The following is a 19,749-nucleotide window of genomic DNA, read 5'->3' on the forward strand; positions in this document are numbered from 1 at the left end:
TAACTTCATATTAAATTCTTAACCTCTAGAGTATCTATGCAAAGGCTCCAGTGCACTTATACATGATGTGATTATCTATCACATACTGCACACATGTACAGATACTGGTATGTGCTCGACCATAACAGAAGGCAAAACTCAAGAATCCAAGTCATTTACATGAAACCCGTAAGATGGCATGCTTAGAGCAAAACAGCTCAACAAACACAAGATGGAAAAAGAACTTGTGTTCTGTCTTTAAAATCACTACTATTTGTTGCAGTTACACAAATGGCCATGTTCTCACGAAGCCACAAGAAGAGTGTATTTTTCTGTGAAAAAAAGCATAGTATAGGCTGTATGTGAAAGGTTTACAAAGACTGTGTTTTCACCTACCGTGTGGATTAATACAAAGAATTTTTCTTCTCCTTAAGAAAAAGATGAAGGCATAATAAGTGTTGTTGAAACATACTCTGTACAATTGCACTAAATTGAAAAGAGTGGCATTAAATGTAAGGTCTTAAAGTCTGTGCAGAAGTTTGTAAGGCTGAAGCCTACCTGTCAGCACAGAACTGTAAACACACTATTTTAGAGTACTTTTCTTCAGTCAGCTATTCTTCCTCTAAGAAAGGCAATTCTAATCCTGGACATTTTGCTGAACTAGGGGAAAAACGCAAACAGACAAATGGAGATGTTTCCTAATTTCACTCATCTCTGGATGGGGGAAAAGAGCAGTAGAAGACATACAGTGTTACTGTGCAACACAAAAGCTAGTCAATACAAAAACATTTTCTGATTTATTGTGATGGTACCACAACCTCTCTTATCAGACCTGATTTTTCTGACAAGGCTTTTTGCTCCCAGCAGATAGCATACTTCAGGTATGTCTCTAATACCTTTTCAAATACAACTCAGCAGGTAGAAATAAAGATGATGACTACTTAATTGTGAGCTAGGCAAGGAAATCTTTGCTGTCACATTTAATCTGATGCTTCTGTCACTACGGATACAAAACCTCCACCCTGAAACTCTCATATCCAGTACTTCCAGTGTTTTAAGAAAGGAGCTGTTTAGGTTTACAAATCATTCTGAAGAACAAAGCACCAGTTCTTTCAATGTTTGCCTTGTCAGTGACAGACAATTTGCATCCTGATGCTTGATGCTTAATGGAGTACTTTAAAACTTTAACCTGAATGTTGGTTTTCCTTTAGTTTGCAGCAAGAGAATTCACTGTAACCTAAGCATGAATTATAGTCTCCAAGGATTCTGCTGGAGTTCAAACTGATTACAAGTAGATCACACATAAACATTCACAATAGCAATGGGTATATTGTTCTATTTATAGCCAAGAACTCCCAAGTGACACTGGTGTTAAAGCCAGCCACAGTACAGTATAATAAAAGTACCATTGAAACCCTTACTAGAAAGATACAATTTAGAAGTACCCCCTAAGATTTCCCCCCCCCCCCCCCCCCAATCAGTTTTAAATTAAGGCCTCAGCAATGTAGCCCATGAGATAAGGCCAGTCTTTTATATTCACAAGTTGTAAGTTCTCTTTTGATAGTTGTCTCCAAAACTTCTGGGTTGTCGTTTTCCCTCTGTTCATGTTGTGTCACTGGTGCAGGTCAGGAGATTGGCTGCCAGAGTCATTTAGCTGAGGTAACTCCATGGGTGTTACCTTCCTAGGCAGATCTGCCTCTTAGTTAACCTTTTGTAGCTTTCCTTTTTCTTTTTTTTTCTTTTTCTTTTTTTCCAAATAAAATTGAAACAAAACAAAAAGCAATCCCCAAAAGAAGAAGGGATGTTTTTCAGGTTAAAGCTATTTGTTGCTGCTGTTCAGTCATCGATCTTCACAGGAAGTGAATCTGAGGTCCCAGGAGGAAGGGACTGGGAAGGAATCCATATAAAGGCTTCCTCACCTCTTGTTACTTTCTCCCATTGGTTGAGATTGTCCCTGGAGATGCAAAAAAGTCAGAGGTAAAGCACTGTTCACAGGTTTACTGGGATTTTTTTCCTAACAATACTGTCTGCTGTACTATACTGTGAGATGTAGCTTTGTGCTGTATACAAGTACCTGTTTGTCATCAAGCTTTTGCCATCTTTACATTATTTCATCCTTCACCTTCAGTTATCCCATTCTGCAATTCTGTGTGGCTTGTACACATGATGACTACATACAACTCAACATCATACATTCCCTGGAACAAGTTCTGGAGCTGGATGCTAGCACCTGCTTCCATTAAAAATTCCTAGCCCTCATGGCTGGAGGGAAAACCCAGCTATGACCCAAGAAGGATGTGCCTGCAGAGACTCTAAAACAGCTGTCTGGAGACAAGCAGCCTTCCAGGATTTTACCACAGCATACTTCAGCCCTTTTCAAAAACACCAGAGATCAGGACTTTTGCCAGGAAACTTCCTTCATGGGAAACCACAGAAGTGCATTAAGCCTTCTAAAACTCCTGCACACGGGCTGCCTGACAGTGCGTAAGATATTGCATGCCAACATCATAGTATCAACTTTCAATTACTAATGTAGTAATGATACTGTCAATCTGCTACATTTAAAGAGTACCCTTACCTCAAGACACAAATGTTAGTTTCTCACAGCCTGGCCAACCCCCAAGTCTAAATTTTGGCTCACAAGCCACAAAATGATGAAAAAATTTAACTGGTAATGTTCTAGTGACCTGAAGGAGTTCAGATCCATAATCTTACTTGCTGTACAGTAGTACTGCTCCAGTGATTTGGAAGTCTGTTGATGATACCCAGTAGCAGACCATACTTGCAAGCTATGGTCAAATCTAGCATTTAGTCTTCAAGTACAGAGAGGAAGCTCAACTGTTTCCATTTCATACTATCAGATACTTAGTTACTAAAACAACAGTTCTTAGATGTCTTCAGTAAACAAACAGGATGATAAACGTACTAAGGTCTTATTATTGTATTTCTGTGTCATATTATCGTATTTCATAGGAATTTATGTGGCAGAGCTCTCCTGATTTTTATGTCACAGCTTTGCTGAAACAGTTGATAAAACAGTGGATAATGAGCTGAAAGCACAGTGAACAGGTAAGAGAAAATGTTGCATTTCTGGGGGTGGGGGAAAGCAGCATCTGATGGAGTCTGCCGAAGAAAGCTGGTGCCCTCTAGGGGAACACCTACACGATTTTCTGCAGGCAGATGGAAACCTGCTCTGCCGGCGCTCCAGGCAAGTGGAAGTCATGAAGCCAGCGTTAATATGGGGCTGAATCTCAGCTAATACAACCAGGCACTAAGGATCACAAACAGTGAACTGGCACTATTTCTAGATCCCGCTACTGAAACTGGAAAAGTAATGAGGGGAATTACAGACAAAATATTTTAAAACTATATGAATTTCAGCAAGGATTGAGAGACCTGAAAGCACATGGAAAATTATTTAAAATTATGAGGTGTGAAAGAAAGGGAAAAAAAAATCAATCACTTCACCCCGAAAATAAATATACTATCACAGACTTGCCACTTTAGCAGACGTGAGTACATGGGCACATAGGACTCATTCTCAACACTGTAACGCAGGTGGCTGGTAGTTTTGATCTACACAGAATGACAACAGAGTATTTAAAAACGTGGAATAAATTAACAGACAGGGAAACCTTCTCGGTTACTAGCTGCTACCTTACCTCAGGGAAATCAGGGACTGGTACTTTTTTGTTGTTTTGTGGTTGGTTGGTTTAAAGATGTAGAGAATACAATTCATTTGCCTTTGTGCTCCCACTGAAACCCTGGCTCCTAGTGTCTGGAATAAATGCCCAGAGGCTCTCAAAATAAAAATCTTGATGCTGACGTACTGCCTTGGCTGCTTTTGCTGCTATTATCTGCAGCTGCTGTCTACATTCCAAAAGACTTGGGGATGTTTAGAGTCATAGAATCAACTAGGTTGGAAAAGACCTTTAAGATCATCAAGTCCAACCTTTACCCCAGGACTACCAAGTCCATCAATAAACCATGTCATTCATGGTGCCTCATCTGCCCATTTTTTTAACTCTTCCAGGGAAGCTTAAATGTGGTGTTCTAAGAAGGCGCACTGCTGGTGAAAGGGTGATTCCAAATCTCTTCTGCCAGCAGCTGAGGCATCACCAGATGGGAATGAGGCTGTATTCCTCTCATCATATTGAATAACAGATACCCATCAAAAATAAATGGGAAAAAAAAGGTGTAGTGCAAAATCAACTATTTGAAACACTCTGGAGTTACTTAAACCCTGCAATAACATATGTTTTAGTAACTGGGGAGTTGAAGTTAGTTCTGTGTACTTGATTTCCTACTCTGTATCTCCAATTCTGAACTCTTAACACTTTCTTCTCAACCCCCTCAGACAGCAGAGGGTAATCCCAAGGCTAGGCTAAAACCATCAAACTGCTTCTCAGAAGACTTTATGCCAGGGTGTGGATTTTCAGGAAGCTCTTTAGTCTTACAGAGATCTTAAACCACATCCACACATCTATGCCCCAGTGCAATCTAAATTATGGAATGCACAAGAGCAAGGTGGGGAGCTGTGTCTGTACAGAGCTGTGCCCAGTCTGGAGACTGTGCCAGTGTACCTTTCGCAAGTATTATGATTTGAATACCAAACAACAAACATCACATCTAAAACTCTAAAAGGCCATAAAATCTCTGCCAGGAGTCTGATTGCTTTTATTTCAGGCATCACACCTTCCGCAGAGAAACCCACTGTTGAAAAGATATTCATGCTTCATCTTCAGAATCATGAAGAACCTTTCACCTAGAGCACATATGTGTGTGGGTGCTTGATACTCTACCATTCAACTTCAAATCTCCTAAGCTGAAAACTGAAAGATGGACTATTAAGTATAACAAAACACTTTTGCAAATATGCCTCATTTGTATATCCATGTGGCTAGAAATCAAAGGGTATGGGTCTTCCCCAGAACCCAGCTCCTAGGAAAAGATGCTGCGCAGCCTTAAGTACTCAACCCAGCCTCTCTAAGCCTCAGTTCCCATTAAGCAGAACTACAATGCTAACATCTGACCAAAGGTACTGGCAGGATTATGCAAATGGTTCTACAGTAAATACAAATCCATTTTAAAGATCTCCCAATTGACTGTGCTAGGAACAGAACTTTCCTGACATTCAGCGCTAAGCTTATTAATCATACCGACTCTGCAAGACATTTTCACATTAAAAGCATGCAGATACTGATTTGGGGAGTGAAAGTATACCTGGATGTTGACAATTACATAATACAAAAGAAATAAAAATTTTCACATATATAAAGCAGTTTGACAATATTTGTTAGCTTGAGTAGAGATAACTAACTTGTGATAAGCTTTATGGCTTTTCCAATGGTGGGTATTATAGTTGATGCTGTTTAGTCCATGACAACAGTATAAACTCTTTCTGACTGAAAACAGTTACACAAAGCACAATTTGTGGTCCAGTTCCACGATCGAATAACCAACCATTTAGCTTCCAGCATCAATACTGGTGAAGCAAAAAGCAGTATCCTTCAAGCAAGGATTAAAAAGAGAGAAAAGTTAGAAAACTTCCAAGATCTTGGACTACCTCTGAATAAAGGAGTTGTATGACTCACAACCTTGTAAAAAAAATAAAAAAATAAAAAAAAGCAGTGAAAGCAGTTTTGTAGTTTACTTCATGTTCCCTGATCGCACACTGAAAGCAACTCTTCTCTATTTGTCAGAGTACACATTATTCAATTATCTATATAATCAAACTATCAACACGTATATATGAGGTCAACATGGCACAGGGAGTACACGTTCCTACCCTGTACTGTAGGCCTGAATTCCAAAACAGGATTTGGATGTTGATACCATTATGATAGTAACAAACTCCATGGTATTTTGAAACTAGAGAAGAGTTTAATGCTATATTGTAACTGATGGAACACACTTAGGAATACTTCTATATTACTTAGTTTAGGGAAACAAATTACTGACCATTATTTACCAGACATTATTACTTTCATAGCTTCTAATGACAAAAGACAATACTACAGGGATTACTTAGCCTGGCTGCCTAGAAAAGATAGTCCTTGGCAATTTTATTATAGTGACTGTTCCTCACATCTGCATCTTTTTAACATCTCTCTTTCAAAAAGTATGCCCAGCCTTGCTTTAAGATCTTCAACTGACATTATTCCAAATGCTAAAAAAAGACATTAGCCATATCCCTTGTTTGAACCTTTGGGCTTCAAATAGTCCTTATGCGCTAAATTAACAGGCTTTGTCTAATCAAAAAATACACTATGAAGACAGTTACAGATTTTGAGAAAGTTATTTTCTTAGATAAACTAAATATATTATGTGCAATTTTTTTAGTCTCTCACTACTATGATCTCAAAACATTCTTTAAGATCTTTCTTAATCTTCTCTTATTTGCTAGTGTTCTTGTCTATTCTTCTTAATGTATAGATGTTATACAGGGTTCCAGCTGTGGTCCCATTAATATAATAACTACAAAGGTATAGCCTCTAATCCTACTGAATATTCCCTCCATATCTACCTAAGGGTTGCACAGCCTTGCCCTGCAGTGGGACCTTAGAGGAAGGTGACTATTACAGATGGCTCCTAGATACTGTTTATCGTAAGACAGTCCTCTCTCACTCACTGCTACAGACCTACACATTCTTCTCACAGCTATGCGAAACAGTGTTTGGGTGCAAATGAAATTATTTTGTTAATTGCTACGTTTAGTTTCACAGAATTTTGTATATAGTGGGCATCCTTCCATTATTTCACTTAGTCTACAAGATCAGGAAAGTGACAGAGCAGGTAGATCTGCCATACAGGACAAGGAAAAAGCTCAGTGCAAGCTCAAATTTAAGCACCACAAAAAAACAAAACAAAACAAAACAAAACAAAACAAAACAATTATGAGAGAGGTAAGAGCATAGACAAAGAGGCCTATTCCCTGGATGTGACTAAAGATTGCTGGCATTTTATGAACCAACTGTTTTTCTTTAGAGAATACTGATTAACCTGAAAGTAGAACATTTTCATGAAGCATACCAGTTTCAGAACTTTTGCCAGGAAAGATTGCCAAGGTAGAGGATATAATTATTGGACAGAACAACCTACTAAGAGATCCACCATCATTCAAGGTAGAAGCAGCCAAATGGCTAAGGACCTCTAGAAGGTCTCAAGCTACATCCCAACTGATTGATGGGACAAAGTTACGCATGTCTCTCTCACATCACAGTGGTACTACTCTTATGCTCCTAATTACTGAGTATTCTGGGGTTGTTTCTTTTCCTGATTTTTAATAAAGATGTTCTGAGATGAAATAAAAACACATGCCTCAATACATTTCCTTAAATGAAACAAAATTCTAGCCAATCTTTGTTGTGAGAGCCACACTGAAGTAAAAAGGACACAGAGGGAAACTGCACTGAACCAGCCTAGACAGGGTTACATAAACACTGAACCTCTTTCTCTCTAAATGCTCTCAGCATCAAACACATTTTAATCAGGTGTGTCTGTAGATCTGCACTGGATAATCCCAGTCAGTAGTTACTGCCTCTGAGTTTCTGCACACATTAATGCAAGATGCATATCCCTGTTATCTGCATGCAAATCATAAAATTTTAAGTCTGTATTTTCAGTCAAACTTGCAAAGCATGTTTGCTTTTCATTTATCCGAGCTACACACTATGCAAAAACTTGCACATTTACTCACCTGCACGCTCGCAGTAGTGGCCCAGTTGGAGGAAAGATCTGTGCAAGTGTGGTGTAACATGGGATAGCTACTGCATTGTAGAACCCAATCTACAAAAAACAACAATGAAAACAATAGTTAAATGTTGCCGACGTACGATACTGAAAATTAACAGTCAGCTAGCTCAAAGCTGTTGACTACTCATTTAATTATTAATTCTGACAGTACTTCATACTTTTGCATCCAAATATCCAAATATTTTAAAACAGAACATTAATAGTGAAGTCTGGCAATTACAAATTGCTTATATGCCTCTCTTTTATGACTTCTATCACTCAAAGAGGCTATGAGCTTTGGAGCTGGCCCGTTCTGTAGCACAGCATGGGACTGTGGAGTACAGGGGAGATTCTGCTGAGTGGAAAGATTTCAAGTCCACATAATCCCACTGGACAGGACTTTGAGCAACCTGGTCTAGTGGAGGGCATCCTTGCCCATGTCAGGGAGTTGGAATGAGATGATATTTAAGGTCCCTTCCAACTCAAGCCATTCTATGAATAAGACGGCTGCTCAGAACAGATTTTCTATGGGACATTTTATTATTCAATTGAATCAGTTGGTTTGCAATTTCTTTTCATGTATGTGGTCCAGTGATATATTTTTGCCATTATCATATAAACCTATTTAGGAAACATCAAATGAGCACCTTTTTAATTAAGTCTGATTCATACAGGTTTAAGGGCTTATGACAGCTACCATGTCACAGCTGATTTGTAATGACACAAGGGAATTTTTAGAAAATGCTACTTAGGTATTAGCAAAGATGACAGATTAAATACAAATCCGTTACAACATCACTTACTATGCCAGATTCTTATGACAGTTAAAGTAGTGCAGTATGATCCCTTTCTTTGGGCAGAGTTTTTAAATGCTTTTTAGTGAAATACCATGTAGAGTACTGTGACAAAGCAACTGATAATAAGTCTCTTATTCAGAAATTGAAGAGCATCTCTTGTCCTCACCACCCTGAATACAGAGGTTCCTCCCATACTGCTATGGAACCAAGTTCATTTTATACTTAAAAAAAAGAAGATACATTTTCTGACCTAAGAACCCAACAGCCTGAGTTGAAGTAATTATGATGCAGCCAATAGAAAGAAACTGCAGCTGGTGAGAAGGCAAGGCTGCACACAGCTATGATGTCTGCTCATCAACAAAGTTTGCTATTTCATATAGTGCATTGTTTTCTCCCTATGTTTTTTTTCTTGTCTGTTTTGTTTTGTTTTTATTTAAACCTAAGTTAATCTGCAATGTGTTTCAAACCACATTCTCTCTGGAACCCCAGTATTTAGAATAAAATGTTTCTTCTAAGGTCCTGAAAGCTTTTAAGTTAAAATGGACATCAGTGAAGGAGGAAACCCCCCCAAAGTCTCAATGGATTTAGGTTCTGGATAAAGCCAAGCTAATTAAAAACATTCTTTTGCAAGAGTTTCCATATTCGACCAGAGCAAACTCACACAGATTACTTTTGTAAAAGGTTTGGATTATCTGAATAAATTATTCCATCTTGATGTGACTAGACAGAAGGTCTAGAGTTCACTCAGGTATGAGCAAACTATTGAAGTCACTGCAGGAAAGGCAGTGTATGTTTATCCTAAAGATGTGTAAGCAAGAGGAATGAGAAAAATATCTTTTCTTTCTGAAATTAACTGTTTCATAAAAATACTCATTAATTCTTTTTTGTTAGCGCCCAAGTAAATGGATGATAATGCTTTATTAAATTCTTCAGTCTCTACATAAATAAAGGAATGGCTGCTTATATATGTCCTAAATCTCACATTTTCCTTAATGTTGTTTTAAGATACAGTAGCTACAACTATACTACTGAAGTTGGCTTTTAGCATCCTATTTTCCTTAATATTTTACTGTTACACTATTAAGAATCACGAAACAGAGCACAAACTAAAACAGAATGTGATGAAGACAGTACCTGGAAAAACAGTTATTGTGTTTTAAAGAGGAAAAAAAAATTCGCTTATGTCTTAGATCTGTACTCTTGCTCCATTAACAATTCCTTTACAAATGCCGAGATTACTATACACTATAGTATTTTGTACTTTTCAAGATATTCAATTATAACTAATATAATGTTTGGGGGAAATAAACCAAATGGAGAAAAATGTTTCTTCTCTTTTTAGGCTTATAATAAACACAAATTTAGTACATAAACTGCAAATTCCTTACTATAATAAAGTTAACAGTTTTGATGCTAAAATATGGTAGAGTGCATAAAGTTAAGTTTTGGAATACAAAAATTTCTATAGTCTTGTTATGGAATAACTTATTGAGCAATTAATCTACAGTGATTTTGTGACACTTTGCAATTTCTATTTTAAATATTATTGTTTTGTCAGTGCTGACTACTGACAAAGCACCAGAGTCCTCTGAGATAAAAAAAAACCCACAACCTTATACATATATATGGATATGAATGCACCATGTACAAATTAAATTTATTTTTCTCTGCTCAGATAATCAAAGGACAAGCTACCTTTTCCATTTACCCCAGAAAGTTAAGACCCTCAAATTTATGTTTACAGAATACCATCTTCCTTAGGGAAAACATAAAAAAAAACAGTCATGCTGGGGTAAAAGTTAGACTTGATGATCTTAAAGGTCTTTTCCAACCTAGTTGATCCTGTGATTTCTGCACACTTGCGCACAGGTGCATCAGTACCCAAAGATTTTGAAAAACAGACAACTGAGGCTCTTGGTAATACACCCCTTATTGCTTATCCTCAAGAAACTCTCCACATTATTCTTTTGAAATATGAACCTGAATATTTTAATCAGAAACAGGTGACAAAGTTCATTTTGCATTCAGGATAAAATAGAAAAACCTCTTAGGCTAAGGGCTGAAGCAACCACTTACTAAGTTGAGAAAGTGTTATTGACACTTCTCAAAATCATAGGTGATTGTGGTTTTAGCTAGAGTTAGAAGTACAAAGAACGGAACAAGTGACAGCAGCGAAGAACACATTGTCATTTATGTAAACATTTGAAAACAAGTTTCACTGCTACATAAAATTTAACCCTGTTGGGCTTGCAGAACACAGAACAGCCCACATAACCTAACAGCAAATGCAATATTCACTAATACATAAACTGTTTTTTCTATACATGTTTTATTAACACTACAAATGTATCATTTTACTGAGAGAGTTCATACCTGACCCTGAGGGACTTCATCCTTTTTGTCTCTGTCCATCATAGGAATAGGTTGAATACCCGTTTTCTTCATTTCATCACCCTGGAGAAAAGCACAGAGAGAGATTAGCAAAATGAAAGTCAAGACTACTGAGATCTCAATTGATTTCCATTGTCTATTGTATGTCACTCTAAAAATCCAGAATTTAAAATAATGTGTGGTGCCAGTCTAAGACAATGTCAGAAAACTGCCTAAGGAGGGGCTTGTTTTATACGTTCACCTAAACAATAATGTAATTAGCAGATTCTGAAAATGAAGGTTTTGAGTCAATGTACACATATTTTCCTTGTTTCCAAGACTGTCTCCATAATAAAAAGCAACTGGAAGAATAAAATCAAAGAAATCAGTTCATTCTATTCTATTCTGTTCTATTCACAGCTAGTCTCATCTTTCAAAGCATCACTTGTTGAAAGCATTATAATACAATGACCAGTAGAACAGAACTTACCCATCCAAGGAAAAGCTGAGTAAAACAAAGAAATTTACAATATGCCCACTTTTTCAACCATCCATCCCTTCTGACCATACTGCTTTGAAGAAGCTGCTATCAACCAACCTTCTTTTCTTTAAGTACATTATCCCTCTACATTTATAAGAGGAATACTGGGAAAGACACAGCATATCCAAAGACCGGATACACATAATGACCATGAGAAAGGTGTCTCCTTATGTTTCACCCATTACCAGCAGAGCAGCTACAATACATTGCTGAATGTTACACTGGATCTGCACACAATTACTTCTTAAAAATCTGTAAGTAGCTAGCTACTTTCTGTAACAATTTGAAGTTTTCCAAGTCTTACGCCTCAATGGCATAGTCAAAACAACACAGATGTTTAATCTTGAGGTTATCAAGGCAGGTATAGTCATAGTAATGGTTGCTTTTCGATACTGCTCATGTCTGAGATTCCAAAGTCAATGCGAACTTCAAACTGCTGACCTTATGTACTGGGGCTGCCGTGGTGAGGTTTTGGTAGTGGGATGGGGGAAGCTTAGTTAGGGAGAAAGTTTATACAGGATAACTGCATATACAGTATTTGCTTATCTGTGTCCATTAATGTGAGATTCAGCTTACAAAGGTTTAGCTATCTGAAAGCTTGGGATATTCCCTAAATCCATGTTCTATGTTTCTGCTACAGTTAGTGAAGGCATCTCCAGAAGACAACTTATTACATCTTTCTCATAAGATTTTTATCAGACCACGTTTCAAGTGCCAACATGCCCTTCCAAGGGAGGATTCTGGCCCCTTTACTTGAAGAGAAGTTTGCAATAGAATAAATTGATTCTGATATGATAAAAGTGCCTTTCTGTTTGCCTGTCTTGCAGCTACCTTGAGTGTAGAAAAAACGAAGGCTTTTGGAAGTCAATTCACTCTTGTATACTTGCCTCAACATCACCTATAACTATGATCCTGCTCAATTAACCAACAAAAGATTTCTTTCACCTAGTTAGAGAGGCTAGAATCATTGAGTGTAGTCTGTCACACATTTTACTGTTGAAAGGAACAACAGGAAAGGCCTCATTCCTCAGCTGATAAAAAGATGCTTGAAAAAATTCCAAGCACAGAAACACAGTGGATTGTTATTTAGGAACTGTAAACAAATTTTGGTTTTATGTGCCCCCAGTAATTTTTTTTTTTTTCATTTGCTTGAAGTACTGCAATTGACTGCTCCAAGACTGTCTGCAGCTACCATTGTTTCAATGATAAGAACCTCAACACTAAATCAGTTAGCATTGTATGATTTTCAGCTTGTTTACGCCTGGGAAGCACTTGAAGCCAGAGCTTTGAGGAAGCTGTGCAGCCTCTGACTGATTATGCCAAAACTGAACAAAGCTCAGATTTATGTTCACCATTTCACCTTGAAAGTAAAAGGTATCACAGAATCACAGAATGCTTTTGACTGGAAGGGACCTCTTGAGATCATCCAATCCATTCCACACACCTACCCCAGCAGGATCAGCTAAAGCAGGTGATCCAGGGCTGTGTTCAGTCAGGTTTTAAATATCTCCAGTGACGGAGACTCCACAATCTCTCTGGGCAATCTGTGCCACTGGTCAACCACCCTCACAGTAGAAAAGTATTACATTTAGAGGGAACATGTGCACTAGAAACACAAATGCTTTCTCGTGCTCAGTATCCACAAACACCCATATGACACATGGTTATAAAATATACTGCTTTATCCCCACAGTTACCATTATGATCAGAAAGTTATAGTTTTAAGCAGTTTGCATCATGCTTCCAGTACAGTTTTAAGTGGCTTAGTAAGTCTCTTAAAAAAGTACTGTTTAACAACTGTCTCATATCTCACCAAAAAACCCAAACTGCAGCAGTTAAATCTTATACAAGTTTGTAATCCTATATAATAGATCAGCAAATGCATTATTTTGCTTGAGTTGCAATACTGTGGGAAAGCTTCATGCTGAGTGATATCAAGGCAAATCTTAGCTGGAAACCCTAGCTATACTAGGCTTTGATCAATGAAAAAAGATCAGTGTGATCTTTTTTGATGCTGCAACATCTTCTGCAGTTACTGTTTTAGTTAATGATTACACAAAGATGAAATATAAAACCATTCTGATATTAAGATTATGAACTCAAGTAGTAACTAGAAGCAACTCTCTATCCTGCTTTTAGAACTAACCATTTAATCTAGTCAAGTACACTTTCCTAGAGTTTACCTTTGTTCCCAGTCTCTACAGTGAAACACAATCTAAACTTCCTTTTGGTTTAGCTTTCCCAGGGTTTTCTCTGTATCTGTCTCCAGCTTTCCAATTTCCAGAAGCATTTAGACCTGTGGCAGGATTTGTCAGACATTCTGAGTGGATCACAATGTATTAATCTACCATGTGTCAATCAACCTCTTCTTAAAGAGGATTCACTAAGACATTAACTGAACAATTCAATTTCTGTCAATAACTTCTAATTTATATGTGCTCCATGAAGTAACAACATAACAAAATCCACTTTTACTAACTCATCCTTGGATTACAAAACAGGTTCAAATAAAGCAGGCTCAATTATGCCCATAATTCCACCTTTCCAATTGTTGATTAGGAAAAATCAGTTTGATCATTCCTTCTCCACTTAGTTCACAAAATTCGCATTAAAAGGACTTTTTTATTTGTAAGCAAAAAAGTTGAGTATGTAATCAGTGGGGCACATCAACATTATACCTCCATTTTATCACCCATAAGAACACCCACTTTCCAGTGCTGACATTTTAGAAAGGAAGTATTGAAATTAGGTCTTTGAGCTTATACAGTCTGCATTTTTTCAAATATTTTATTGTTGTCTGAGCTGTTCAAAATTAAGTTAATGAGAACATGTGAATATTCACAAAAAAACACCCACAAGCCATGCACACCTTGAATTTCATAATGAACATGCAACAGGAAGGACAACAACTTCCATGCTATATGCATGCTACATCAACTCTGTGGGTCTGATTTCCATTTTACATCTGTGCAAAACAGAAATAAGCCCACTGAATTCTGCAGACTTATACAGGGCACATCACGGAAAAGAACATTTCATCATATATGTGCAATAGGAGTTCTAAAAATACAGCATATCTTTCAAAACTGCGTAATTCAAGTCTATGCCACATCCTCACAACGTATTCCTCTTCCCCGAAGTAGTCATTTCTACTTCAAAATTTAAACACTTAGAACATTTACTCCTCAGTGTAAGACACATGAGAGACTGCATCTTTATTTACAAACATGATTACATCAGCACAGCTCAATGCTTTGTTTCAATTCTCAGTATAACTTATCTGAGGAGTAACTTTCAGTATACTAAAAGATAAGCTCTCCCTGAAACCCAGTTGTTGAGCTGGCTCACAAAGAAAATTCAAATGGTCAGAACAATTTTAAAGTTTGTCATATTTGCCTTAGCATTCCTGGCCTTGTAACACCTTTACACACGTGTTTCAAGGCAGCTGACCTGGAAGCTGGTGTCATATTTTGTATTTCTAGAATACAAAGAGACACTTTACAAAATTACAGGTGACTCAAAAAACCTTAAAGATTTTATTCTGTGTTCTGTTGCTTGGTCACTTTATGTTAGAACTTACTTTCTAAATCCATCTTTAATGGAGAGAAAAAATGCTGCCTAAAATTATGAACCTAACTCAGCTCTTCAAATAGTTTCAGAGGAAAGAACAAAACGCATGCACCACTGAACACTCTTTAAAACAAGCATACTAAGATATTGATTGAAAAATACTTATGGTTGCTTTTTTCTTCTTGGATACTTCTATTTATAAAGAGAGTAAACAAAAGAAACACATACCTCAGCCCAGAACTCCGCATATATATCATTGGCCGTCAGCCTGGTAACTGGCCATAACTTTGTTACAGAACACAAATCACAAGCCGTCATCATCAGACCAATCACTCTATCTCTAAAAGAAAATAAGATTAAATGGTAAGTTTGGTAAAGAATTAATGATCACACTGCAAAGCTTTTGTTTGCCATTCCTAAGTTCAATCGGCATTAAAGTATACACACTGCAAAATTTCTCTCACCTTGCTTTTTTCTTCCTCACTTGCTAATGATTCATTGATAAGGCATCACACAAACTGCATATTATGTTCCATGCATTATCTCTGCACTGTTTGCAACCTGAGTTCATTGACCATCATCGGCACAATCACATTCATAGAAAAGTACACAAGAATGTCTGTCTGTTAAAACACTCACACGCCCCTCCTTAATTTTCTGAAAATACAGTGCAAGTCTATAAAAAGAAGGATGGCATTTCCTACTACTGCATTTCTTTGTTGCTTACAGACAAAGGAACGCATGGTCCAAATAAGAGGAAAAACTGCTTCTGAGCCTGTATCAAGGTACTCTGTCATTGTTTTGTTGGAATGAATTCCAACCCTGGTAGAACAAGAATTCTATACATAACTCCGTCCTGTACACCAACAAATCTGTCCACAGAATAACTGTGAACATTATCAGTAGGATTATAATCATTATCAGAATAACTGATAGATAAATGCCAAAGTGCTATTATTCCCCTAAGTTAAGAAAGAGAATTGATCAGCCACATAATGTTGAAATTTAGCATTCCCTTGTATGTATAGGTACTAACTAGATGTCTTGGATTCTTTAGCCACCTTACCAACTGATGTCCTGTCTTTGAGCACGTTGGCTTTGCAATGAAAATGCTCTGAGGACAGGTAAGATTAAAAAAAAAAAAATATGTAAACCTAACAGAATATTCAATCACATACTAATTAGTCATCATGCTATTTAAATTTTATGAACCCTAAATTTAAAATTTCTGGTACATTTCATTATCAGGAGCTACTATATCTTCATCTTTTAAAGATCTTGAGTTTTATTCAATTCTGATAAGCTTTAGTTCTATACTGGGAAATAAGCATTTAAAACCTCTCCTTCCTACAGTCTTGTAATAATTTACTCAAAACTACTGGCAAAATCCTGCAGAACTCTTCTGAAAGAAGACCCAAGTACCTAAGTTCCTTTTGAAAAGAAATCAAAATCATGACTCATTATTTTGCCTAATTTTCCTCTGCATTAGATTAATGACAGGATCCACTTTCCAGAAGAAAGCAGCTCTGAAGGGCTGCACGAGCACTTTAATGAAGTCTGTTATGAGACACATCTCTTGTCCAGAGTGCACTATATTTTGCTTATGTGGACAGAGAGAGTCATGTATTTACGAATATGCACTTGTACCTTTTTAAAACTTAGAGCTATCTTAACTCACAAAGGTTGAGATCTTAGCAGAATTATTTCCAAAAAAGCATGCTGACAGAGTAACAGAAATATTGACATATAAACAAATCTAAGTATTACTGCACTATATGTTTTTCCCCACTACCCAACTATCTGTACACTAACTTTCCTCTGCAGAAAATCTGACACTGAACTGTTTGGATGACAGCCAAAGTCAGTGATATGCAAATACAAAATAATGGAAAATGGTGTTATGTACTGGGAATTTTACACACAGTTGTAATATGTAAGAAAATTGCTGTGTACACAGAAATGTTTGTTTTGGTTTTTTTTTCTTTCTAATGCCATAGTGATCTAATACTGTTTGCTTCTTTACCTGTGTGCTTGGTTCTTAAGGTTTAATGCTCCTGTCTGATGCAGCTCTTCAAGCTGTTTTCTATTTCCAAAATACAGGGCAAGGTCTGTGGCAATGATGGCTTTCCTGATGATCTCAAGTACTTGCTCATATTCACTGGAGCTCAGATTGGAGAAGACATTGTGCCCTTCCAGCTATGAAAAAGTAAAAAAACAATAAAAAGCACAAGCTCTAATTCTGAGATGATTTCAGTCTTTACTTCACGAGACAGGTTACAATGGTTTTACAGCCCAGTGACAATTTCTGTTGTGAATTCAAATGCTGACAGCCTGAAATTCCCTTTTTTATCTTTCCTTTTTAAATGCTGTTATGGAACTTATGACTAAGCCACTGATTTGGTTTTGGACTGACCTTCTGAAGCCTAAAGGTATTAATAGAGCAAAATGCTAGCATTTTCTTCTCTGATTTATAAGCACTACAGACACAGCACTCCTATTAGTTTAGGAACTTGTGATTCAATCCTGATCCAGAGTACTGCTGCACTGCCAAACTAATAAACTGTCTGATTCACTCTGAAGTACAATTTCAATACTGCATAACACATAATACGAATGAGGAAATATCCAAGTTACAGTACCAAAATAATTTTGTTTTCATCGTGTTCCAAATGAAATGTGCCTGAAATTGCTGCATTTACTGATACAATTTTCTCTATAGAAATAAAGTTAATTACAGTATTTTAATGTATACGAACATTTAGGGGAAAAAGCTGCTTTGTTCAGCCATGAGTTGACTGACTCATAAACTAAAGACAATGGTTTCCACTACTCTTGCAACATGCCACTGTCATCCCTTTTCCATTTCCAGTATGTATTATTGTGCATTTAACTGACAATATCCATGTACTGTGATCACTCATGAAGCTGTATCACATTTTGAAAAGTCAACACTATTCACTGTCTCTAGGATTTGGAAAGCAATCTGTCAAAAATATTCCTACTGTTGAGAGGAAACAGAGAAAAACAGGAAAGAATGAGCCAGCCATATTAAGGTGTGCACATTCACAAATAGAAAATATTATTAGAATATACTAAATGCAGATGTGTTTTGACATTTAATTGGCATTTGGGCTGAAACTCATAGAAAGTTTCCCTGACTTTGTGAAGCATTTACATAATTTGTTCAAAATAAATCCTCTATGGTACAAACAGGTTTGGTTTCTCTCACCAACTGGAACGTAAATGTCATTTTCCAACATTTTTACTTGGACAAGTAGATTTATTGTGAATAATAAATAGAAAATACAATCCCTCTATGTCTCAATGCTCCTTTGACACACTCTGAAGCCATAGAACATGATGTTTAAGAAACAAATTCATAACATTTTAACCCATCATCAGTGCTTTAGGAGCAGGACAATTACTACTAGCTTTCATTATTTAGGGTTCTGGGAAACTTTTCCTTTTCAACCATGCTGCCCAGCACAAGAACAGGCTATTTTTCCCAATATTTAAAGAATTATTCTGGATTCAATTCTTTAGGCTTTACAAGCTGTACTATCAAAAAGATCATTGTGACAGCTTTTGTTCATTCTCCTAGAACTGATTTTGTTAAGTACTGACAGAAGCTGACATTTCTGAGCACATCACTTAGGCTTTGAGTAGTGCATACAAAGTACAGCTGCTAAGATTTTATTCTTTCCCTGCTGAGCTAAAGCTACTGAATAGAAACTTCTGTATTTGTAAGTATGGTGTACACTAGAACAGCAGGCAGATGAGCAGCTACAAGGTTTCAAACAGTGAAAACTACTGCAGGTTACTAGCCACCATAACAGACCACTTGGGTAGTCAGTGTGTGAATCCACTTTACAGCTCTGACCACCTGTATCTCTTTCCTCACTCACACTGATGGCCAAGTCTAGAGATAGTGGGGAAGCAAAAGGGTTCCCTGCTGTCTTGGCAAATGGGACTTTCACTGGTTACAAGATTTCTCTAGGAGAAATGTAAAATGGTTTTTGAAAAATGATTGAAGTCTGCTTCATGAAGCCATAGTAGGACAGGGAAGTGTTAATGCCTGAGGAACTTGCTCACTGTGCACAAACTCACATGAAGAATGAATACGAAAAATCTAATGCCATACCACCACTGAAGGATTCAATTACACCCTCCTATATGAAGGAGCATACAGAGATAAAGCTTCCATTCTGTGATGAAAAATGTACATGATACCTAAAACCATAATCACAAGATGTGCTTCTGAATACAATACAGAATATGTATTTTTCCTAAAAGGTGATTAGGTACTTAAGTAAATAAATATCTTCCCCCTGAAAGACCAGAAAGAAAGAAAAGTTAACAACAAATTACTGGCACAGTAGCATGGTAAGGCTGTGCACTGAGTATGTGCATGGTAAACTAAAACCAGTGAGCACAAGTATGTTATGGAGTGGCAGTGGTTTCATAGGTGAGAGTTCTCACTCTTCTAATGAAGCATGAAAATAATTTTCACTGATGAGAAAATATCTGTGTCAGTAGCACATTTGGATTTCCCAAGATGTGCCTGCATTCTTTCTTGTAGCTTTCTATTCATTAAACATACAGACACATTACTTTGTATTAGGAACTCTCTTTCATACGATATTACCTTACTCAGCTGAACTGCTTAATAGCAAAAAAACAGATGATAACATAATGAAAAAAGTTTAGATTTTTCATGCATACAAAATTAACATTCTCTCCTTCATGCCACACATTTAA

At 37.0% G+C, this 19,749-nt stretch overlaps 1 protein-coding gene across 5 annotated transcripts in view; it reads right to left on the bottom strand.

Moving 5' to 3' along the window:
- Window positions 1–408: 408 nt before the first annotated feature.
- Window positions 409–19,749, bottom strand: part of PDE10A (phosphodiesterase 10A) — a 365,274-nt gene continuing 345,933 nt past the window's right edge. For all 5 annotated transcript variants that reach the window (XM_057406923.1, XM_057406922.1, XM_057406921.1 and 2 more), the window contains 5 exons: window positions 17,015–17,187; window positions 15,220–15,331; window positions 10,884–10,964; window positions 7,679–7,767; window positions 409–1,933 (listed from right to left, as the gene is read on the bottom strand). In XM_057406923.1, the coding sequence (XP_057262906.1) occupies window positions 1,816–1,933; window positions 7,679–7,767; window positions 10,884–10,964; window positions 15,220–15,331; window positions 17,015–17,187 (573 nt within the window). In that variant the 3' untranslated portion in view covers window positions 409–1,815. The remainder of the gene's footprint in view (window positions 1,934–7,678; window positions 7,768–10,883; window positions 10,965–15,219; window positions 15,332–17,014; window positions 17,188–19,749) is intronic.

Source organism: Pezoporus wallicus, unplaced genomic scaffold, assembly GCF_028554395.1.
Source record: "Pezoporus wallicus isolate ANWC-B61680 ecotype Strahan unplaced genomic scaffold, APGP_CSIRO_Pwel_v1 scaffold_6362, whole genome shotgun sequence".
Lineage (NCBI taxonomy): Eukaryota > Metazoa > Chordata > Aves > Psittaciformes > Psittacidae > Pezoporus > Pezoporus wallicus.